Raw genomic sequence first — 25,685 nt, forward strand, 5'->3', positions numbered from 1 at the left:
GAATTCATCTTATATCGGGACGCGTTATATCGGGGTAGAGGTGTATTTGCCCAGCATGAGAGTTTATAATCCTTGTGACATTTTGACACTTGCACGTCTGGTTGCAAACATTAAAAGATGTATTGCTTTTTGAATTCCCCCAAACTATTTGCCCATGGCAGGGAATTTCCACAGATTAGTTACACACTGTGTAGGAAAGTATTTCCTTCTATCCATTTTAATTATTTGCCTTTAGAGATCACTTCGTTTATGCATTTACTCAAGGTCTGAAAATGTTCAAACTTGGCAAAGATACCAAGAACTACTTCAGTACAGTCAGAATACACAAAGTGCAGCACAGCACAGTTATCGTCCTAGCTAGACTATACATATATGATACATATGATAAGAAAGAGATATCTAGTTCCCCGGAAGGTTTATGTTTTGTTTTGTTTTATAAAGATTCAAATTCTGACCTTTTTAGGGATGTTTTCATCTCAAGGTAGTTTTCTCTCCCCTTTGTTCTGTGTCCTGCATAGATGGGAACTTTTAAAATGGAGGCTCCTCTGACTCCTTTGCAAACACCTCACAGTGGTGTTTTGCTCTCTTTGCTTCTTTCTAGGGTCCAGGCAGGCAAGATCCAATAAGCTCCAGTACACTTTTGATGGAAAAAAAGGGAGATCTATAGATGGAGTTTCCCTAACACATATGGATGGATCTCAGCCAGGGGAGGAAGGGAGCAAAATGGTACACAGGTAGGTGTAATCTAACCTAGAAGCCCTTTCAACAATCAAGAAAGCATTGCACAGTTCTCGTGCATGCCACCTTCTATATTTCTTCAAACAGAAACTTTGATATGGCAACACACTGGAAGGTAAGAGATTTGGGTTCTCAGCTCTGTTACTTAGTCATTTTGTGACCTTGGGCAAGTCATTCTATCTTTCTGTGACTCATCTGCATAATGAGGACAATCGTATTTAACCACTTTTGTAAAGCACTTTGAGATTAGTGGATGAAAGGCCCTGCACAATTGTGAATTGTTATAGCTTATTGTTATTAATTTGATTTTTCCATTGAAGACAAGGACCACTGAAAGTGCTAACTTGTAGTAATCCATGGAAATACTGTTGTGTCATCTTGGATAATATTAAAGAATAACTCATGGCATGACTTTCTTCACTGAAATTACCAGGAAATCAAACAAGAAAAACTGAGAAAATTGAATGAGTTTTATATTTATAAGAAAAAATGAAGCAAAAGTATAATGCTCATCTTATTTACATTACATGGGTAAGTGGGAAAATGTAATGATTGCTGTTCTACACCTATGACATTTCAATGAGCCTGGTGCAATAGTGCTTGTTTGATTGAGGAAACATATTGAACAAATGTCATACCAGCCTCACAGAAAATATTGATAGTCACAAAAAGGCTCTATACAATCAAATCACCAAACATTATGATGGATAAAATGGGGAGGTTGGTTGTTTTTCAGTCTGTCAATAAGAAGATTATTAATGGGGTCTCAGAACAACTATAAATCTTGTTACCCACCTGCAATTGGCTACACAACTACATATCAGAAAGACTCTGAGTAAACTTTCATCTTACTTTCAGTGCATTCCTTAAACAACATTAAAGTCTATTTACTCCAAAGGATTTGCTTTCAACAAGGAAACATAACACAATTTAGCACAGTCCTCTGATTCTTAATGATTCACATGCAGGGTTTTTTTGGGTCTCCAAGCAACATAACTCTGCAGGTGATGAAAGCAGCTAAACGTCTGAAGAGTAGATAATGACTGAAGAAAGACAAACACATTTGAGTTGAAATACATCAAAAAGGAAACACACACAAACTTCTCTGAAGTTTTCCAAAATATCGCTCAATGAAAATATGACTAATACCTGAAAACTGTGTGTGGACATGTGGAAGAAAGACAGACAGAGAGAATATTCAGTGCAATCAAAAATAAATCAGAAGATCTTATTTGGGGACAGACGTAACAAGAAAACAGTCAACTTTCCTCTTCAGGGGAACCTATGATTCCATTAATGTATTTGTGTAGAACAGCCCATAATTATCTATTCCATGGGACAAACCTTCAGTCCAGCCTACTCCAGACCTTAATTTTTATCCCGGGTGTATTTTACCAGCACAATTTAGGTGACTTGAACATGGCTGCACTGTAATTTCTGAGCACAAAAAAGAAAAAAGCACAAAAAGCTTCTGAAATGTGACCATCTCATTCTACATCTCTGAGTGCAACACATTGTGCTAATATTGCTTAAATATAAAAGATCTGATATAATTAACCAGGACTAGAAGCTATTAATTCTTGAATAGGCCCCAGTATTTCTCAAAAAAAATATGCCCTAGAACATGTGCTTACCGACATGTCCAAATGGGGGGGGGGGGCGGGTAGAGGTGAGGTTGCAACCGCTTTCTCTTCCTTTATGCTAGATGGGGGAGGGGAGTTCTTGAAACTTTTTTCTGTTGTAACATGGGGTCAGGGTATGGACAAGCTGGAGAACCTATGGCTTATCTATTCTTCCAGCATCATGAGGTGCCTCAGCTCAATTCACCCCCTCATTCTAATAAGGAAGAGAAAGCACTTTGCTTAGTCCAAAATCAGTCATCCTACACTAAAATGAAGCTGTATTCATGGTCAGTCAGTCAGTATTTCACATAGTTAGAAAAGTATAATTACAATTTCACATCAAATTCCAGTCTCCCTTTAACCATGACTTGCCATATGTAAATATGACTTGAGACAAAGCCTCAAGGATCTTTCACACCTTTGGGAAGGACCAGTTCCCCTCCTTCCAACCACATCCTCTCACCTACAAACACATGCACATTTAGATGGCTGTGGACACAATACTTGGATCAGTGGGGCACATCAAAAAGCATCCTCTGCGGTTTCAGACAGTCTGACTCCGCAGACCAACTATGACAAGGTGGTTATATTATATCTGCAATGCCTGTGAACACTACTGACGTGGAACATGAGAGGCCTAATAATGGCTCCAGAAATTAATCTTTTGCACCACCAAATGCAAAGCTGCTGCCAAGTGCCAGGCAGGGAAATCAGGATCTAAAATATTTTGAATAAGCTCCTAAATAACCAGAGTAAATTCTGTAGAATTTGCACAGCATTTTTTTTTTCACTTTTGCATTACTATGCAGTATGGGAAACATGATTTGGTCACAAGTACACAAATATGGAACATATGGTTTAGTAATATAATAAGTACACTGAAACCTACACACACCTGTTAATGTCTGATCCATGAAATTGGTTGCCATGAAAGTCACAGCTGGTGTAGATACAGCAGCAACCCTGGTGACTTGCGTTGGCATCAAAGGAGTCATATGAGCATCCACTCTAGAAGCAGCACCTGCATACAGACCATAAGGAAAACATTACTTTTTTTCCCCACTAGATAAATTTACTAAAAATTGACTTTGCTTGTGCAATCTGATTTCAAAATGACTTTATTCAGCTGTCGTTAAATATAACTGGGCAAATACTTCAAAGCATTTTTGTGAATAATCATTTGAATGTTTAAACTAATTTATTTTCACGCCCCTTTTTGTGTTTGCTATATTCACTGGCAGGGATGTTCATAGAGACTGAATTTTAAGCAAATATTGGAGAATAATCACAGAAGGTGATTCTGAATTAGTTAACATGGAACAGTTTTGCCAGGAAACAAATTTTCAGGGATACGCTCATCCGATCAAGAAACAGAATACACCAAGTAGCCTATTTGCCCATCATAACTAACCAACACAGCTCTATTTTCTAATGCAGATTACTCACAGTGAACTGCTTCTGGCCAAGAATTATTCTCCAAAATTATTTGGCAAATGATTTAAAACAAGAGTACATCCAAGAAAATCACAATCTTCTCAGACACTTCAAAAACTGAAAAAGTCTAAATGAATCAAATACATTTTTTATGATGAATTAGTCGCTGTCGCTCAGCTCCATTGCTAAATCTATGCTATTTAAAACTGAGCTACTTAGTCCTTAAGATACATTTCAATTTAGAGCTACTGAAAAATTCATTGTTAAAACTTAAGCATTAATTTTGAGCTATGTGTGAGTTTACTCATATAATGTCTACTCTGGCCAAGCATAATGTAGTATGACCAGATTTTTCCAGTCTTTTGCTTCACTGAATAGTATAACTGTATTTGGGGTAGTTGTCAACCCCCCTTTTTCTATATTATACAGTAGTTTGTGGGGAATATTTCTGTAGTACTTGCTCTTTATTGTAACGGGAATCCATAAAAACTCCATAAACACACTTGGAGTCTTTTGACTCTCTGATTACAAGTTTTTGAAGGAAAGTTAATAAGCAAAACTATTAACATATAAAATATTGATCATGCTGTTGACTATAACCACCATTTCACAAAATAAATTATATATCTTAAATCAGACTTATTCCTTTAAAAGTACTATTTGTGATTGTTTATACCATTGGTGGCAACTCAATCGGGTATTTCTTATTCATATCTGAGATGTAAATAAGCATATACAAAAATAATGTTAGGACTTTTACATACTTTTATAATTAGCACCACAAGAACTTTAGAACTCAGTAGTCAAAGATACATAATGCATCCTAGCCACAGACAATTGAAGAGATTTGGCATGTTCAAAGGGTCACACTTCTGGAAACAGTCAATTTAAAGTAACAGAAAGAAACCATTTATGTGTATATTCTGCTGCTTAACATACATATCCCCTAACGGATTTTATATAAGCTGCTCATGCAAAGAGAATAGAATAAACTATTCCCATTGAAAATCCAGTAAGTCTCGCCCACCTCCTCCAGCTTTCATATTCAGGAGACAACAGTGAGATCTATTATTCGACTGAGAGAAACTGCCCCAGAAAGTGGTGAAAGCCACAGTAATTGAATCACTCAGACCTTTGGGCAAACTCTGGGAATGTATTGTAGTGACCTATGGCATGCAATGAAGCCGGTGATTTGATCTGTAGGTTTTGTCCAGCTCTAATTTCTAAGGGACAGATTGTCCTCACCCACCATGGGAAGGGCTAGGATCAAGGGAAAGTCCCATTGATTTCTGTTGCACACTTTACAAAAAATGATCCTGTCACAAATGGGGTTCTGGCTCCCAATAGGGATAAACTGCCAGGGTCTCTTTTACCTGCCACAGACTCTTGAACTACTGAAGGGGTTTCTACAGCACAGAGGAGTCTGCTGAAAATGTAATGAGTGCTCAGGCTGCTTTAACTTTAATTGGTTTCCTGTTGGTGGGGAAAATGCTTAACACCCAAATTCACCTTTCAATATGGAGACTGGAGACTATGCCACTTTGAAGCAGTGAAAGATCCCCATGCACAGACCTGGGCGTGCATGGTCTGGGCCTAGAATCTCTACAAAAATACATCTCCAAGATCACTGACTAATATTTATTGTCTTTTCCAGTTAACAGGATTTAAAGTTGCTATTTTAATACATTGTTTCTTCTATTATCAATTACATTTTCCCAGGTGAACACTGGATTTTAGGCTACAAACCAGCACCATGAGGTCTATCTTGCTCACAGTTGAAAAGGATTTAAAAAACACAGTAAGTCATTTTAATGGTGCTCCATTTTTTAGAAGACTTGATCTTTTACTGCAACAGAAATGGCAAAAAATATATATAATTTATTAAAGTAATAATGCTTTATAGAACTAGAAAGGAAAAGTTCTTATAAAGGGTTTACTAAGGAACTACCTAGGAAAATGAAATAAATAAATAAATAAAAGCTCTGCCAAAAATGACAGGTACTTGAGAAAGAGGTAGGAGTTATTTAAGGCATTAAAAGGATGGGATAGATTTTTGCAGTTCAGTGAATACTGCCGGTGATGCATTTTTATAACAAACTAGTATAAACCAGGATGGCTCCAAGACATCATAACATGGCACAGGATAGAGGTAAAGTGATTTATTCATTTCAACTTTGTTTCATTTTTGTGTTGTGAAAGCAAAGCAGATACCAGTGGCACCAGCCCAGCAGGGATGCTTTCCAGCTCTAAAAGACATCAGGAATATGGAACAACCATAGACCAAATGAGAGTCCAAACGTGCTGAGAGCATTGTGGAACTGTCAGAGTTATTTAGGAGCAAGAATCTGAACCTACGGAGATGGACAGTTATTTTGGGGTCAGAAGTGATGAGTATATGCTGCTTTTGCTATTGGCATTTAAAACTACTGGTAATTACTAGTACATAGTTTTGGAATACATAGTTTCCTTTAGCCACAGGCTCAATTCCAGCCTTTCAACCTTCTGAGGTTGATACATTGCATACTGTGCATGTGTGTACTCTGCGCGAGGGACTTCAGCTTAGATCTTAAAATCTGAGGCATGTCTACTCCATGAGGACATTAATGATCTAATAGCACTTTTCCATAATAGTAGGCGTTGGGCCTGTGTTCTGTTCATGCTGTGGTGGGGTTACCTTCTGATCCAAAGTGGCTGCATGTCAATGGCACTGTTTTTTGAAATACCTTGGGAGCTAGTGCAGCAGGAAGAAAAGGGATTCTGCAAGTCTTCAATATGAAACAAAGATTTACATCAAGCAGGATTCAAACAGAAGCAAAAATACTTAAATCATGCAATACATGGAAAAGGAATGCATTATACATTAAGGTGCACTTTTATCTTTGTATTGTGGTAGCATCCAAAGGACCACATCAGAACTGGCACCACATTGTACTTAATGTTGCACAGACACACAAGTAAGTGTGAAAAACGCTAGGAGGGAAGGGCCCATATATTGTGATGGTAATAGAAATAAGATCACATGGTTGCATAGCCCATGGTGATTCAAAATCATCTGAAATAACTAAATAGAATTAGCTATCCCTGACTGCTGTACAATCTAGCCATCCATGGTTGGCTGATTTCTTGTAGGCATCAGAACAGATGTGTGTCTTGAGGGATATGAAGGATGAGAGGGCAGTGTCATTGTGGACTAATTCAGGAGGGCTTTCCAAGCACAAAGGGCAACATGAAATAAAGCAAGGAAATGCTAGCGGAAGAAGTGGTCAAATGAACAGGCTAGGCTGGAAATGTTTGGTGGAGCAAAAGGGATAGGAGAGTTGGTGATGCCATAAGACCTCTCTGGTCTGCTTAACCTCTTAACAAAAACAGCCCACAGTCTTCTTCCTGCTACTCCCATCCCTTTGGGAGGATAGTTGCCTGCTAGCAATTACCCTTGATGAGCTAGTAGGGGTTACTTGAGGGAAATGCAGAAACGTTTAATTGCCAGCAGCTGTGGGAAACACTCCAGTAAAGAAGCATTTCATTATCCCTTCTTATTTTTAGTCATTAAATCAGTGACAAAAAATTCCTACAAGACATCTGAGTAGCATGAGCATGGAATCACTTTGCAATGTACTGTAATTAATTTAATACAGATACACTCAATGGAAGTCTCCAAAATAGATCATACGGAAGAGATGAATTAGATACCATTAGATAGGCACCTTAAATAGTGTTTTACTAAATATAGAAGCCTTTGAACTTGGCAATCGCTAACAAGATATCAAACCATTCTCCAGTTCGAGGAGATTCAGGTGGTGATTACCTTTTAGGGCCTGCCTCTGCTCCTATTGAAGACAATGACAATACTTACATTAACTTTTATAAGAACAGGGTCTTAGAAGATAAAGTAGCTCTGAGGAACAACCACTGCTCACAAGGGTTTTACCATCTGAGTCTCAGGTGTCTCTGAATATACAAGAAATCTCCACAGAAGACCATTCATATAAGGTGTACCCCATCTTACAAAGCCTTCCCACCATATCCTCTGACATATTGAGTAAAATCTTGTTTCACATTTATTGGAAAACCATTTCTTAAACTATAATTTAGATCTATGCTATGCTATGATTTATACTACATAAGCATGTTTAGAAATTAAATATATAATATTTATTATAGAACAAAGGATGCCATTTTAGATTGTTTCCTTTAGCTTTGTAAAATAGTATTAATGATCACAAGGAGGAAATATTTCTCCTATCACTTTAAACAATTACAGAAACAGGTTACAATGATATTCACTCTTCTAATTTTGGTGAGGCAAGAATCAATATGTACATAATGAGTTTCTTGTTATCTCCCTTAGGAAGGAATAGACAGGGAAGGCTAGATAACTAGTTTGAATTTATTGAAAAGGGTCATTTTCAAGATAATGACAAGCTTCATTTTGAAAGTTAGAGGGGAAATGTCATGCTTTGTTCTCTCATATTATCAACATTTTAATATTTCCCTATAATTTCCAGGCAGACTCTAGGAGCCAAATTCCCTGAAAGCCCATACTACACTATACTGCTGGGTTATTCTCTAGTGGCAGACCATATTCCAAAAGAGAAGGCTGTGGAGGTGCAATGTAAACACGATATCTTATACTGAAATTGGAGCCACTGGCTGGAAAGTGGCCATGCCTAGTGTGGCCGGTGTATCAATTGATTGAGTAGTTCTATGGATATTCTCCACCAGCACAACTCCTACGCAAACACAAGCTGTCAGAACTGCTCCCTAATGGAAAACCCACAGAAGACAAGAACACAAACGATGCTTGACAGTTTTTGCCTTTGACTGAGAGACATCAGAGTGGCGAGTGTCTATAACAGATATCCAAATTCATCCCAGACAGATGATAAAAATAACCTCTGAGCAACTGATGAAAGTCTAGTCTATGAAAAGAATATAGAAGGTCACATTATTTTCCTGATGGAAAAAGGTTTGCAGCTGCTGTTTTTTAATTTTAATTTTTTTGTTTAACATGAGAGTGAACTTAGTGTTCATTACAACTGACTGATAACACTTGCTTGTGTTCCTCCACATAGCTTAGCCTAGGTTCTTCAATACTTACAATGACTTCCAATTATGACAACCTGAGTAGTGGTTCAATGATGTAGACAAATGGCGATTAGGATGAGACCACCTTTTTGCTTGTGAGCTAAGAAAGGGTTTGAACATAGGTATGATACATGTGGCCAATCCCGCACCGCCACCATATGCAACTAATGCATTGATCAGGTGATCTTGCCTGAGATAAGATAACATTTAATGTCTGTATTGGGCTTGATCCTGCACCTCTGAAGTTAATGGGAGCTTTGCCACTGATGTCGACGGGTGCAGGATTGAGCCCAGATCACCTGCAGTATGATATCCTGTCTTCCTTTATATTTATTTCAACTTTGACACCCTCAAACTACAGATTTCTATAAAAAAAAAGTAATCAAAATAACTCATTTCTGATTGCCCACACTGATTTAATCTTTTTAGAAATTCACTGTAGTCCTTAGTCACAGCTTTGCTGCTGTTAACGTGCTGAAATATCATTATAAGCACTTACAATAATTATTCTCATTTCCTATAGTTAAAAGCAATGGAAGTATTTCCATTTGGAGAACAAAATAAAAAAACTATTAGAGATGAGCTTGAATCAGAACCTCAAATCTATCCCTTCACATCATTTATTTTGCAGAGGAAGGAGGAGATTCAGGATCGTATCTGCAGATCTAAACCTTTCTCTGTGGCTTTCTTTCTAAGTTGGATTCAGTTCAGTTACAGCACCAAATGCTGAAAATCTAACAAGAACAGCTAGTCTGAAGAGAGTTCCATATCTCTGGGCCAGAATCGTGAGAGAACAGCAATCTGACCCAAAACCTAAACCCCAGTCATGGTTTAGCCGCCATGACTTACAAGGCAGCCTAAAGAAAAAAACTAGAACTTTATGAAAACTGCTTTAGAATGCATATGAGAAAGTCACAAATGTAAAACTAGTGCAGTGCTGTCCTATGGCTTGAAATTTATTTCATGTTTGCAGGAATAAAGAAGATAATTCCATGGCTATCCTGACAATCACAATTCAGTGCAACTGCACTTGTATTTCCCCTTTGTGGTCCAGCAAGGGCACCCACTCCAGGCTCCTGACACCTCAGCTGTCACCTCTCTTGGGCAGAGACCCATCTCTCTCCCCTCTTCTGACCAGGGTTTTCCCATGCTGCACAATTCCCTATAAACACTGATTTCCCTACCAAGTCACACTGCCTAAGAAACTATACTTCTCGCTCTCTCCAGAGGCTACAAACAGCATAATTATCTACAAGCATAAATTACTACACAGCAGGGCCGCCCAGAGGATTCAGGGGGTCTGGGGTCTTGGGCGGCAGGGGGCCCCCGCCGTCGAATTGCCGCCGAAGACCCAGCACTTCGGCAGTGGGTCCCGGGGCGGAAGGACCCCCCGCCGCGGGTCTTCAGGGCACTTCGGTGGCGGGTCCCGGAGCGGAAGGACTCCCCATCGCTGAATTGCTGCCGAAGACCCGGAGCGGAAGAAGCTCCGGGGGCCTGGGCCCCACGAGAGTTTTCCGGGGCCCCTGGAGCGAGTGAAGGACCCCCGCTCCAGGGGCCCCGAAAAACTCTCGTGGGGGCCTGGGGCAAATTGCCCCACTTGCCCCCCCCTCTGGGCAGCCCTGCTACACAGCCCTTTCTAAGCAAGCAGATTTATTCTTTATGTTACATTACAGAAAAAAATACAAAAGACCCTACACACATGCTAATAAGTTTACCAGAGAACACCTCAACTCCAACCTCGGGTTCTGGCAGGTGTCAGTCCTTCAAACCCCATCAAAGATTTTTTTTCTGTGATCACAAATTCATAACAACTTCAGCTCAGAACAAACATACCTGTGGATCTGTGTGTCACTCCTTTATACAGTTTGGGCCTTTGATCTTGGGACCCTAGAAACAGGTAATCAACAGACCCTCTCCTCAGGGCACAGCTTCAAAAGGCTGGGTTTTGCATAACCGTTGGCAGGAGGGGGAGAATTTGCATTCAGCTCTCCCTAGATATTTCCTAGGAATTTGACTTCCCAAAGTTCATTCTTGTCTGCCATATTGTTCAATATAGTCCTTTGATCATCCAGGTCCACAATAATACATAATCTTTTGATTTAATACAATGGACTCCAAAACTTAATTTAAAAATGCGTCTCAAAGATATTAAAGAAAGCTGCCATATCTATCACACTAACCACAGAGTGTGAGATATAAATGAGCCAGCAATTCAAAGCTAGACATGCAAAATGCTCACAAATATATGCACACAAATGGTGAGATGTCTAGGCACATCAGGCATCTACATACAAAAATTACAGATGCATAAATGCCTAATACAATTATGTATGCCTAACTTTGGAAATCAGTGTATCTGTATTTGTTATGGTATAGATTTCATTATTTCTTTATAGCTTGCCATATGATTTATATACATACACCTTTTGAGGGAGTTCATTCTATTCATTGTCAATGTGCGTGTTGTATGTTCAGACATGATTCTCTATATTTCATTGTCTCTTTAGCTCTTTTCTCGATGTTGATTTATTTTCACATTTAGTTACAATAAAATTAATAGTGCAGCCCTCACCACGACTGAAGAAATTAGTTCACAGCTCTCATCCTATTCATTCAGGCTTTTTTTTTTCTTCATGTGTATGAACCATGTCCCCTTGTTCAGTTTAAGTGTATCTTATGCTCACCCCAATACACTTGATTGATGTAAGGCAATCATATCCTTTAAGGAATAAATATTTGTGATTTTTAGCACTTCATGCTCATAAAAAAGCAATCTTTGCAATAGATTGCTTTGGTATGCAAATGCCAGATAAACATTGAGGATTTGGTTTAATGTCATAATGTAACATAAACTTTCAAAATGAACTTAATATAACCTTCAGAAATGGAGTATTACCTAAGCACAAACCATAAAGAACCGAACACAAACTCACATATACAGTTTTATGATTAAGTTAAGGAATATTGTAAAATTATAATGAAGTGTTTCACATTTATTTAAAAAATACAAGCAACTTATGTGTAAGTATAACTATGCTCAGGGAAACATTCCTGGGAGCAACGAGACCATATCTGCTGGAGGTTCAGAAATCTGAAGAGTTATTGCAAATGACTTAATGTCCTGATTTGCATATTTGATGAATACACATTACCTTATTTACATAAATGACAGCAAACATCCTGAATACACCTCTACCTCGATATAATGCGACCCGCTATAACACGAATTCGGATATAATGCGGTAAAGCAGTGCTCCGGGGGGGGCGGGGCTGCGCACTCCGGTGGATCAAAACAAATTCGATATAACGCGGTTTCACCTATAACGTGGTAAGATTTTTTGGCTCCTGAGGACAGCTTTATATCAAGGTAGAGGTGTACCAGAACTTAAGACCGACATGATTGCAGCATTGAATGAGCTTTAGGGACATAGGATTCTCTATTATCCAGACTGGCTCTGGTGTCGTCTCGGGGCAGTATCCAAGTAACTCTGACAGCTCCTTGGGGCTCTGCCCCTTGTCCAGGACTGGGTGGAGGTCTGCAATTGAGGTGCTCATTTCCTGTCTGGGGGTGGGGAGTTCTGCTGTCAGCTGAGGGATGCTCTGTTTGGGGTGCTGGGTGCTCCTTGCTGGGTGCCTAGAACGGGTAGTGACTTATTATCTCATTGTGGGGGCTCTTGCTTCTCTGTTTGTGTGTGTTGTGGGGAAGTGGTCTGGCTGCCCTGCCTGGTTCTTGTAGCCAGGGAGAGAGTTTGACTGTAAAGCCACAGATGGGTTGGAGAACTATGCTTGAGGCTACAACTCTGAGGTTAGAGTCTTGGAAACATAGCATAGCCCTAAACTGCAAGAAACAGTACAGAGCAGAGTATCAAACATACAACTCTTGGGTTGGATCTGGTTCCCAGGGTGTATTTGAGCAGCCTGCTTGACATATTCGTATTGTGCAGAATAATAGCCTTTTTTAAAGGATTTTTCTAGCCCTCATGGCAGCAGAGGAAACCCTCCAAATGTGAAGTGATTTCTGCCTGAGGCTTCAAACAGTCTGAAACAATGACTCGAAGAGGTGAACTCCAGTGTTCCCTATTAATCTCAAGCTGCGTGAAGACACGTCATTCTATTCTGGTTCCATCCCCCGAAAGATCAGCAAAGAGGGTGGGAATAAAGCTGTCCAGGGGTGGAAATTGGTAGTTGCTGCAGTGAGTAAAATGCAGAGAGAAGAATAAAGGAAACGTGTAAAAACAGAAACGAGGACGAAAAACGGAGAAAAGACATTTGGGAAGAAGGAGAAACAATGAGCAGAAAAAATTCTTGTTTAAAAGAGGTGGGAGAGTTCTCACTGAGTAATACTGAATGTGAAAATAAGGGACTGAACAAATAGGGTGAAATTGCAGTCAATTAAATTCAATGCACATTTTTACTTCAACAAGGGAAAGTTGTCACCCATAATAAATAAAAATGTAGTTATTGCATAAAAACTGTATTCACCCCTTCATCCCTGTGCAAACCTTGCTGTGACATCAGTGACAGATCTGCTGTGGATTGAGAGGAGTATGAAGTCCTGAATTATATATCCCAGCCCAGGGACCATAATTAAACAGGAACCTGGCCCTCTCCTCCGAATGAGTTTGATATCTTTGACATAGAATATCTCCTCAGCTTTCCACAGCTCCAGCTCCTCAAAGCATTAAAGCATGTCCTTAAGTCCCACTGAAAGTTAAGTATATGCTTAAGTGCTTTGCTGGATCAGGGGCCCAAATTAGAATAATTTCACCCCTAGGCAGAAGCATTTCAGAAAGGAGCTCAAAACAGGAGACTCCCAACCAGAATGAGAATGTTAATGGACATATAGGAAGTAATTTCAATGGAAACAAGTAAAGCAGTGCAGAACATATATGTTTACAATCTGATGGGCTCCACTGGCATTTTCCCTAATTAACGTCGGGTGACTTCCCTCCTTTCATTAAAAGTTTATTTTCTACACTCAGACTGTGCTTGTGAGTGGGGAAATATTGCCTCTCAGAGTCGCCCAGGGCTGGTGTGTAATTTTCCCCGGTAACTTGGTCGGAGTCGGTTCTGTGTTGTATTGTTGAAAAGGAACCCCGAGATATTGAACCCAGCCCTGGTTGCTGCTAGCTCCACATGGTAGAAGGGTTACAGTTACAAGAAATTGGGAAGGCAATCTACTACGTGAGAGAATTATAGAAGATATTCTTTTTCACCTTTCACTTCTTGAGCTTTTTCCAGAATAGATGACTCTTACACCATTATTGTTGTTTATAACTAATATTAAAGAGGGCTACATTTTTTGCCCATGAAGCATGAAGATCTATCACCTTTGCCAGGTCTCCTGGCTAATTGCTTGTGGCCCTAATAGACCCTAGGAGAGATAGGATATAAAGGTACTTGTTTCATTATAAAAGAGTAAAACTGAATGCAGGTAAAGTTGAACAAATTAAACTTTATTAAACTTCATCTGTTGCCTGTTCTCCCAGTGTCCCCTCAATAAGATCCCCTCTAAGGAACACAGGCCTTCTGACTCCAGTTCCACTGCGCATGATACATCTTCCCTATTTTAGAAACATTTTAATATAAACATTAAAAACAAACAATTGATATCCAGGCCTCACTCCTTGTCCCTTCAGCCAGAGGTTGCTAGCACATAGACAGCTGGACACTTGTCTTTATCATAGTTAGTTGGTTACATAGTCTTTGAGGTAGTTTGGTCTCCTCAATAGATAACCAAATCACGACAGCCCTCTCTCTGTTTCCTGGTCAATGGTCTCAGAGTTCAGCAAACAGTCTCTTCCCTCCCTGTGGGGTTGGCCTCCAAATGGTTCCTCTTACTTTCTGTTCCATAGTAATCTCTGCAGGCTCTCTCTGGATGTTTTGTCTGCTGGATCATAAGTGTCTCTTGTTCCTTCAGGTCACATGTTCCTCTCTCAGCATATGCACAGTGTGCCCAGCCATTTGATAGAATCATCATCAGCCAGGTGAAGAGTCTGCTGTTGAAATAAGTCAGTGGGTGCTTGTGAAGGATATGTGACATAGTCTGAAGTAGACCGCATCTACATCACGGGACGTTAGAGAAACCCCATTTGAAGAGATTTGCCGCATAATTGCCCTGTCCCGTTTGAAACCGATTCAGGGATGACCGCAGGTGCCTTGGCCGGTCAAAACCTGTGTGCAGATGGTTGGGTCGATGATGAGAGAGTGATTAATGAGTTGTTGCTGACCACTCATTATGGCAATCAGATTCCACCATCATGTCCTGTGGTGGCATAAGTGACCATAAAGGGTATCTAGAAAACAGGTGAACTCATGGGTGGTTGAAAAGGTCTGAATACAGAGACAAGTTGCTGTTGTATCGGATCTTGGTCAGGAGCATGATGGAGGCCCCCTCAAAGTGGATATGGGGCAGAGCTATGTTACTAAGTATTGGAAGCCAGGGCAACAGAGTTGCACATAAAGACCTGGTAACACTGTGCATAGCTTTGTTAAGTTCTACATTGACCAGCCTAGAGTGAGACAAGCGACAGCAGACAGGAACACAGAACTCTGCTGTTGAATAGCAGAGGGCAAGGGCTGATGTTCTAAGAGTCCAGACGCTCACACCCCAGGTTGAGCCGGCCAGTTTTCTGAGCAAGTTGTTCCGAGTGATAACTTTGGCTGTTGTCTTCTTCAAGTGGTGGTCTTCTTCAATGTCATGCTGAGGTAAACCGGGTTTGGGTCATGCTGCAGGCATTCACCATTTAAGAAAATATTTAATTCGTGGTTTGCAATTGAATTATATAGATGAAGTACGCTAGAAACCATCTTGGAAAAACTCAGCTGCAGGCACCATCAACTACAGTAGTCTTCCATGAGCTTCATATCATCATTCAGGACCGTGTCAATTTCTGAGAAGGCCTGAGCTTGATAGCTGCAGCAGATGTTGTCGGCATAAATAAACTTTCATGAGAGCATTACTGGCAAGTCGTTGATGTACATATTGAACAGTATTGGTGAAAAAACTCAACCTTGAGGAAGACCATTAATCTGACACTTTCAGGAACTGAAACAGTCACCATGTGTACTCTGAACCACCTATTTTGAAGAAAGAGCTCTACTATTTCAACCACCCAACGTGGGGTAACTTGAGAGAGTTTAAACAGAAGGCCTCTGTGACAAACCATGCCATAAGCAGTGGTCAAATCCAGTAAGATTGCTCCTGTCTTTTAGATTTTGTTGAAAACCATTTTCAATAAAGGTGGTCAAGGCCAAGAGTTGATCACAGGTGCTACATCGTTTCCTCAACCTTGCCTGCTCAACTTGCAAGACATCGTCCAACTCTGGAGCAATTTGTTGGAGTATCAAGCAGTCAAACACCTTAAAACATACTGACAGCAAGGGTATTAGGTGGTAACTTGCCACGTTGTGGGGGTCCTTGCCCAGCTTGAGAATGGCAATAATCTTTGCTTGATGCCTAGTGTGTGGTAGTTTCTTCTCATTAATGACCCATATATAGAAGTTAGTGAGCCACCGTGATGCCTTTGGTCAAAGATTCTGAAGGAATTCTGACAAGATGTTATCATACCTCGCTTTTGTGCCTGGTTTGAAGGAGTTAAGAGCCTTATTTAGCTCGTCAGCCGTGAATGGCTCTGGTAGACTCCTGCCCACATTCTGATGTTGAAGCTGATGCCAATCATCATATACTTTTCATTTAAATTGTATCTCCAGTGGAACCTTTGCTACCTACAGTAGATGGTTTGCAACCTCACTGGGCTTAACCAGTGGGTGATTTTGGCGTAGTGGCCATTGGGCAGCACCCAGCCAGCAGATCAGGTTCCAGCACTTGTGCCCAGAATAAATGAAGTCAAGCTTCTCCATACATTCTTTCTACTGCGTGAAGCTGGCTCTGTCCAGAGACCCAGATAGTCTCTAATGTCTGGATCTCTAGATATTTCAAATTTCCTAAGCAAGGCTTTGTAATCAGCACTCAGGCAGGGTATGTAAATCGGTCACAGCCCTGTGGTATAGCTGAGCATGCAGCTTTGTAAATGGCTCCTTGGAATCAGCAGTAGGCTTCATCAACTGGGGTACAACATGACGGAATGGTAACCACACAACATTCCAGAACATTGCAGAACTTTTCCCAAATCTGCCTTACAACAATTCCACCAATGCTTGATTGAACTTTGAATGATGGGTAGCTGGAGTCCAGCGTGGATGAGTGATGATCTATGTTGACTGTGAGGAAAGTTATCCAGTACCGTATGACTCACTAGTTGTGGATGCCCATCTACTGAACTGATCCAACAAAGATTGGGAGCTGAGAGAAATGTGCCACATTCTTTTGCATCATGAATCAACATGAAGTTGTTGTTAATTGCCAGTCAATCAACTGCTCACTGTCATCATCTGAATCAGCATACCCCCACTCAGAGTGATGACTGTTGAAATCTCCAACAAAGATTGCTAGATGATCAAGTGTTGGGAGGACCTACTGGTCCCAGTGCATACTTGGAAGCTTACGTAGGCAATCCTAAAGCCGCCATCATGGATCAGGTCATAAAAACTGGAGGAAGAGAGAGTGGAATAGCATCAGATATGTTGCACAGCCATGTTCGTTGCACAGCCATGTTTAACATCTGGGTAGTGTGAGATGAGGTCAAAGCCATCAATACCATATCATACTACACTGCTAGCAACATGAGTTACTTGCAAACAGATGATGTCGATGCTGTGACAAGTGGCTAAGGTACTTGTCCCTCTTGTTTAGTCACCTCATATGATCTGGGTGCCACTGTATCCACATGACTCCTTTAGTCCATTCTTTCTGGTGTGTCTTTAATGGCTGAATCCTCACAGGACTGCTTGTCTCCAAAGCTGGTAGATTGTACTCTAGTGTCTGCTTTCTCTGATTGTTGGCCATCTCCTCTTGGTGATGGTGTGTATTCATTCCAGGCCAGTAAACAGACTCTCAAGCCTGTCTAAGACAGCTATCAATGCCCAGGCATGAGGCATATTTTTTGCAGTACATCGTTACGTAACAAGTCAGGGACAACAGCTCTCTGTTTGCAATATGATTCCTTTATGAACACTCAGCTTATCTTCCATTTGAAAATACAGTTCTGCTCCTACCAGTACTTGGCTTTTGGTCTTCCACACTGCTAGTATCACTCTCGTGACTGAATATAGTTGGATGACCCTTTCATAGCCCCTTTGATGTCCATCAGCTTGGCTGTTCAAATTGGGAAATAGTGCAGCATGTTAATGGATTCAATATCCTGATCCCTTCCCCCAACTCACTGATGCTGGCTACATCCCCTGATCATGGTGTCAGCTAATATCAGTAATCATCTTGGACAATAGCCACTCTCTACCTGGTTGTGCTGGAGACATATCAGCATATGCTGCAAACTCTTTGGAGTACTAAAAAGATACTTGACATGATTGTCTCTAGGGATTTGTGGTCTGTTTGCACTATCACTGGGTGGCCATTGGTGTACTGATGCACTCCAAATACCACACCCAGAAACTCTTTTTCTATTTCTATCCAAAAAACACACCGGAGTGTGACTGGCTCTCCTGGCTGGTAGTACCTCAGGATGGCACATCCTTTATCATTTGTTTCAGTGTGTCAAATGCTTGCTGTTGAGGACCTGCCTAGTCCCACTCAATATTCTGCCTTATGAGCTGATGTATGGATTCTGCTACTGAAGACATGTGTTGACAGAACTTGGACAGAAAATGTATCATTCCTGTTCAGCACTGCACTCCTTTCACATCAACTGGTGCTGCCAGGTCTCTGACTTCCTTGATATTGTTAGGATCTGCTTTCAGTCCCTGTCTTGTGAGTAAATGTCCAATGTATGTCACCTCATGCTATTTGAGTCATTTTGGGGTGGGAGGGGGTTGTGTTTTACGTTCCTGTCCCTGCATCACTCGAGAAAAGCATGTAGTTTTTCTCATGGTCTCGTTCAGCTTCTGTATCATTGTTCTCTTTACCTCCAATAAGGATATCTGAAATTATTTTCACCTCAGACAGTCATTCCAGCACTTGGATGAGTCTTCTCTAGAACACCTCTGGTGCCGGGCTTATGCCCATTGGCATGCACAGCCAACTCTAGCAATCAAATAGTGTTGCAAAGGTTGTCCGAGTGCTGGACTCTTTATCCAGGATTAGTGCCAAAACCTTCACAGAACAGACAAATCCTCAGAACACACCATTAAGATTTTGGTTTTGGACAGTTCTGTCAAGATGTCATCAATTGTGGGCAGTGGAAAGTGGCATGTTTTCAATGCCCGGTTCAGAGTCTTTGAGTTTATGCAGAAGTGTAATTTGCCCAATGGCTTCTTTACAACCAACATGCTGCCTACACAGTTTGTACCAGCTTTTGCAGGTGCTATAATGCCCCTGCTCTGCAGACTTTCAAGCTTGTTAAATATTGGATTATACTGCCACTGGTGAGCACACAGGATCCATGGCTTCCAGTCGCTGCTTTCTTTTGAAGTACCGATCGCATTTCAAACTATCCTGGTGTGCTTTTAAAATTGTCTACATTGTCCATGGGATTTCCCCTTTTGCTTCTTGCACTGCAGCTATGAAGTTCTGAAACTGCATCCTTCTCAGATCCCTGGCTTGTATGGCCATAGTGCCCAAGAGGGGTCTGTTGTGGTTACCATCCACCACCACAAACTTCAGATGGCACTGTCTGTTATTTTTCAGGTGAGTTACTATGAAGTCACATTTTCCTACAGGTTGCATTATGCTCTCATTGTCCATTATTAGATTGCGCCTGCTTTCTGTAATGGGTGTGTTCAAGTCAAATTCACCCTGAGGACTGCAGGAGGTCCTGCTATCCAGCTGAAATTGCGCAGTGTGTTTCCCTATTAACATTGTCACATGCACAGAGGTTGGCATTGTCCCTTGTTGTTTTTCTGTCCTGACAGCCTGAACCTAATATGTTTTCAGACATAAGGAGAGAGTCAGGATGTCAACTCCACTGTTTGATTTGCCATCACCCTCTTGTACAAGACCAAATCTTTCCGGAACCTTTCTCTGCTCTTGTGCATACTGCTTAAATGGTTCAACTTGCCACATTCCTGGAAATGCTGTCCTAGTATGGAGGACTGCAACTTTATCCACTATGGTTATATTCTGCAGAAAATGCATCTCACTATTGGTATGGAGCCTGGCCACCTGCTCTCCTTTGCTGCTGTCTCACTGCATGTATTTCTGGGGGTGTTCACGGGCTTTTATCTGTTCTCTTATGGTTTCTGCTGCAAACCCCATGTCTAAGGATCTGTCTAATGTGAGGATGCCTTCCTGGAGCAGCCGCTCGAGAATATCCTGTCCCAAATCAGGGAGTCTATCAAGCCCCCAAAAGTGCATGCAGCAGCCAGTGTGCATAGGGCAGTAACATAGGGGTCTAAATGCTCCCCTTCGGATTGGTCTGTAGTGAAAAACCTGTGTCACTTCACAATTTCTTTCTGCTTTGAGGAAAAGTAGGTCCGCAGGGCTCCTAAGACTGCTGTAAGGCTTGAGGCAGTCATGAGCTTCAGGGTGGTGCAGACTTCTCTGACTTGGTTCCACAATAAAGTAAAATAACAGTTATGCTTTCCTGTTGCTGTCATCCTTCTGCATGACCAGGTCTGTTTACAGCTCTAACTCCTCCTTCCATCAGGTCCTTCATTGCCTCATGTTTGTGACTGCAAAATCCAGGGTTCCAGGATTCAGATTGAGTTCCCTGGCTCACAGTGCCAGCTGCTGCACTTCAGAGAACCCACAGCTGCAACCTCACTGAGTCAGCACAAGTGCTGTCCTGAATAAGAATGCTCTACTGATTTGGGGCCTCAAATGTTTATTTTAATGTAGTCATATTGGAAACATATGCAGTGGGCCTAATCTTAAACTAAGAGAAGTCAGTAGAAACCTTTCTATTGAGTTGAATGGGCGTTCGATCAGGCCTTGTATATATGGTAAAACTAATGCTTTGCTCTCTTGCAATTCATTTTCTCTCTAGTCTGGCTACTGTATTTGTACCATGGGACAAAATAACTTAATGTATTATTGAAAAGCATCATTTGTCATTTATATTTATTTTAATGGAGCATGTATAATTACAGTGGATAGAAAACAAAACTTGTTTTCATTAAAAGCACTCCAAACCTGTTCCATGAATGGTATCAATTCTAAACAGCAATCCTTCTCAGATGAGAGCACAAATACAGAGATAAATAATTCTAAAATTCAGCTCCACTTTGGAAATGCTAGTTTGCATAGGGAAACACTAGGAAATAGAAACTTCCCTGGAAAGAGTTATTTGTGTTTTTCTGAGGAAAAAGGTGTGTTAGGCAGGAAAGAGACATCATTGTTCCATGCCTCCTTTGCAATTACAGACACTTTCACACAGTGTGTGACAAGAAGACAGAGTGTTTTGTAGTGGTGGTGACTAATTGGTAGTTTTATTTATGTATTTGGAATGCTTGTGAAGATCCCTCGCTGTTTCTGATGTAATTAGTTTCATTGATACCAAATTTTATAAGCTGAGATAGGCAAAGCTTCAATTCCCTGCTAATACCCTGGAACATAGTACAAGTGATTATTTATATGCCATCCTCTGTGCAAAACATGTTGGAAAAAGCTTTCAAATTTTTAGAAAAGAAAAGAACCTGCCCACACAATTATCTTGTATTATACACTGGAACAAGAGTTCAGCTCAAGAAAAAATAAGCTCTGGAGATAAAAGGCATAATGCGTGAATGTTCAGAAGAAAGTTGTTCAATATGAAAACAAAAACCCTTTGTTTATCTACTGAGCAAAGAGTCATAGTTCTATATTTCCAATTATTCTGTCAAAAGTACAGTAATTGGTTTTCAAGTCAAACAATTAAAAGCAAATAGAAATGACATATTGCACATGCTGCCCCACCCCTTGATGGTTTAAACTGTCTGTCAGGATAAAAATAATGACTTTGGGTGTTTGTTTCTTTATAGCATGATAAATGCTAAGATACATTCTTTTATCTCTTTGTTGTCTAATTATAAATACTAGCTATGGACGCAAGGTGCAAAATTTGGATCCAGAACAGGATTTTTGGATTCCTCAAATTTCAGGCTTGATTTGATCTGGGTTTTGATTTAGCCCACTATTAAAACAGGGGGCATCTGTAATATTAAACTGAAGTTCTAGTTTCAAACATTTAGAGATTTTTCTGTGCACATAAAAGTTTTCTACCCAGTTCTATTCTCTCACTTTCCTGATGTGTTTCAAATTTACTTTAAAAGTTGGTTGTATAAAAATCCAGATTCAATTGAAAAATTGTGTTTCTGCACTGTTGAAATAAAACTACTAAAATAGAAAGATAAGCATGATAGGTTTTTGGCAAAGAAAAGTATGTTCCATTTGAAATGAATAACTATGTTTGAAATCAAGAACCAATCATGAATTCTAGGCATGATATATTTTTACAAACGAAAACCACTACAATTATATTATCAATTACAAAAATAATAAAATAAATCCTTACTTTTTATTTTGGATTGTATCTGAATCATTCATTTGCTCTTTATTATAACAGAACAAACATCTCCTAAATACTTGATAAGATCATTGTTCAATCCATCGTGAGTTTAAGTGGCAGATTAATAGCTCAAGAAATGAGTTTATACTTCTTAAGAAAGTGAAGGAGACTTTCAGAGGAACATGCAGGGAGTTATGCTCACAAATCCAACTACTGTTAATAAAAGTTGTGTATATCAATCCACATTGACTGTGCTGATTAAGTTCTAACATTCAGGTCTAGCCTTTACTTCTAGCATAACACCCTCTTTCCCCCATGCTTCAGGGTATAGGCCAACCACCAACTGTCTCATGTTAGCCAAACATTTCCAAGATATGCATGTTATTGCATTTTCTATTATGAGGTTTCTTGCATCTTCATTTGTAACATCTAGTACTGGTCAATGTAGATTGGAAGACATGGGAATAGATGGAATACAGGTTTGATCAGTACTGCAATTACTGTGGTCCCTGCTTTGCTTTGTAACTGTGTGCATTATCTAGAACAGGGGTTCCCAAACTTGGGTTGCGGCTTGTTCAGGGTAAGCCCTGGGCGGGCCACAAGATGCTTTGTTTACCTGAGCGTCTGCAGGTACGGCCGCTCGCAGCTCCCAGTGGCCGCGGTTCGCCATTCCCAGCCAATGGGAGCTGTGGGAAGCCGCGCGGGCTGGGCCACCGCTTCCCACAGCTCCCATTGGCCGGGAACAGCGAACTGCGGCCAATGGGAGCTGTGAGCTGCCGTACCTGCGGACACTCAGGTAAACAAAGTGTCTTGCAGCCCGCCTGGGGCTTACCCTGAACAAGCCTCGAATCAAGTTTGGGAATCCCTGATCTAGAAAAAGGATCAATTAACCAGTCTGTAAATAAACCATGCATTTTTTATATATCCAAGGGGAATTAGGATGTTTCAATAGATGCCTCTCAGTTCAGAGTAAAATAAGAGAGCATGTCTATGTTTTGCAGTCTCTGATTAAGAGGGTCCTATGACTACTAGAATACAGGTTCTGAAAATGTTTGTCATTCTGAATAAAAATTGGGTTTATGAAGCACCATTTATGTAAACTATCATCAAGACTACCTGGAGAATACACGGACTTAACAAATTCTAGCACAACGCCACTCCTGAACAAAGAGATCTATTAATTTAAAAAAAAAAGAGAGACTCCAGTAACATCTTGTTTTTGAGTACTTTGTTTTTTAAATGGCTCGTACTTTAGTAGCTTAAAATCTGTCTAAACTAACTGAAGTGAGTGGGTGGATGATCTCCTTCATTACTTCCAATGTGTCTGCCTAGTGTTGCTCATTGGGGGGCTAATACCTAAGACACAGCTATTTTCACAGCCCATTTAGATGGAGTATAGAATGTTTAATGAGTTTGATAGCAAAGGAGCAACATAGGAATGTTCCTTTTTTCCAGGACATACAGTATAAGACTTCATTCACAATACTCCTATATATCCATACCTAGGTGGGTAATTTAATTAAAGATTAATATAAAGATAAACAGATTTTGTGGTCCTAATTCAGCAAGGTACGTACCCAACTATAAACATGAGAGTAATCCCATTTCATTAAATTCCAAATAGTGACCATTTTAACTAAACATTCCCAGTAGGAAGCAGAGGGAACAGAGTTCAGGGACCATCAAGCTATTACAGATCCTAGCCTGGCCCACTTCTCACAGCTGAGGCTACTGTGGTAGGATGGTTGCCCCTTTATAACTCCTTATCATTGGCATCAATATAATCAGCAACAGATAATAGTTCTGGATTTGGTGCACAAATGGGGCATGGAGTAATTATACTTTTGCATAGTGCTCATCTTTGTGTGTGTGTGTGTGTGTGTGTGTGTGTTTATAAAATGGCATTTAACGTTTTTAAATGCATTGTATACATATGTGTTTACATATTTTTCTCTGAAAATTTCTAAAAATATTATGAAAAGGTGGTTTTCCAGATGGCTTAGTACACTTGTAATAATATCACTGGTGCAGAGGCCCAACTTTTATGAATCCCTGATTATGATTCATCCATTTTGACAAATGTATTGACTTGGTTTAGGTGATATTATATTTGGCCAAGACTAAGATGATGTGGTTAATTTAAAAATGGGCTAATTAATCTCCTAATACAATGACATATGTATTTGAGACAGTTCCTTTAGCAATGGTATGATTATTTTATGACTTTCAGAAATCTCACATTGGTATGTATTTATTGTTTTAAGAAATCCTGCTAACTGATTTTTGAATCAGGGAAAAATCCAATCCCTTATTTCACAGTCACTAGAGGACCTTTCAGATGCAGAGTCAGTGTTGTTCTTTTGTGCAGGGGAGGAAGGTGGGTAGAAATCACCATACCAGTTGAGATCAGAGGTCCAATATATTCTGGGACTCTGCTCAGGGAATTACCTGGACCTAATATATTCTTGGAAAGGGGGTTTGGGAGTGCTTCTGTGGCCCTATTAGTCCATTGCCCATCTCCCACTGCTGTTGCGGAGTCACAAACCGGTATATTAGCCACAAAGTACCAGCCACCCCATGGTGTGAAAGAGAGAGAAGAATATTCTATCCCAGCACTATCCCCACAGCTACTGAGGCTCAGTACAAGGAACAGGATTAGCCCCCTCAGACCATAATTTACTTACTTAATTTGCATAGATCTAACCAATGGTATTTTAACCTAAGAAATATAAATAAAAGTTTTGTTCATTCTTTGTTTTCTCAGTTATAAGTGTCCTGCCTACATTTGCTGGGATAAATCCTGACCTGTGATTAGGAGGCAGTAAAGGACATTAAGCCATTTCCTTCCATGGAGCCTGGCACCATACCATCCAGACCTATACAGGGAGTCCTCGGACTTACGACACAACGTAATTCCGAGGAACAAATTGTAAGTCGAAACTTTGTAAGTCGAACCCGCTTTTCACATAGGAATCAATGGTATGAAGGGGGGGGGGGGGTTCCTGAACCAAGGCTTGACAGTATTTTCACCACAATAACCCAGATTTTTGTACTAAATGAATTATAGATGACTAATGTTTCATCATCAATGTATTTACTGTACACTGTATTTTGTAAATAGCATTCAAACACACATAAACTCACATATACTGATCAGAATGCCAGCAACACAGGTCAGAAAGCCAAGGAGAACGACACACATGCTAAGCCTCAGCCTATCACTGTTCAAACTTTCTGATTGGCTGAGCCTGGGGCTGGAAGTCAATCAAAAACAAGCAGCAACCCTACCTGGCAACTAGCTACC

The 25,685-nt window shown here is 40.3% G+C and overlaps 1 protein-coding gene across 1 annotated transcript in view; it reads right to left on the reverse strand.

Annotated features, from left to right (window-relative positions):
* TCERG1L (transcription elongation regulator 1 like) overlaps positions 1 to 25,685 on the reverse strand; it is a 218,544-nt gene that overhangs the window by 54,131 nt on the left and 138,728 nt on the right. Inside the window, exon 5 of the mRNA XM_024213278.1 lies at positions 3,256 to 3,381. Within this exon, the coding sequence (XP_024069046.1) occupies positions 3,256 to 3,381 (126 nt within the window). The remainder of the gene's footprint in view (positions 1 to 3,255; positions 3,382 to 25,685) is intronic.

Source organism: Terrapene carolina, unplaced genomic scaffold, assembly GCF_002925995.2.
Source record: "Terrapene carolina triunguis isolate 2854851 unplaced genomic scaffold, T_m_triunguis-2.0 Scaffold95, whole genome shotgun sequence".
NCBI classification, from domain to species: Eukaryota; Metazoa; Chordata; order Testudines; family Emydidae; genus Terrapene; species Terrapene triunguis.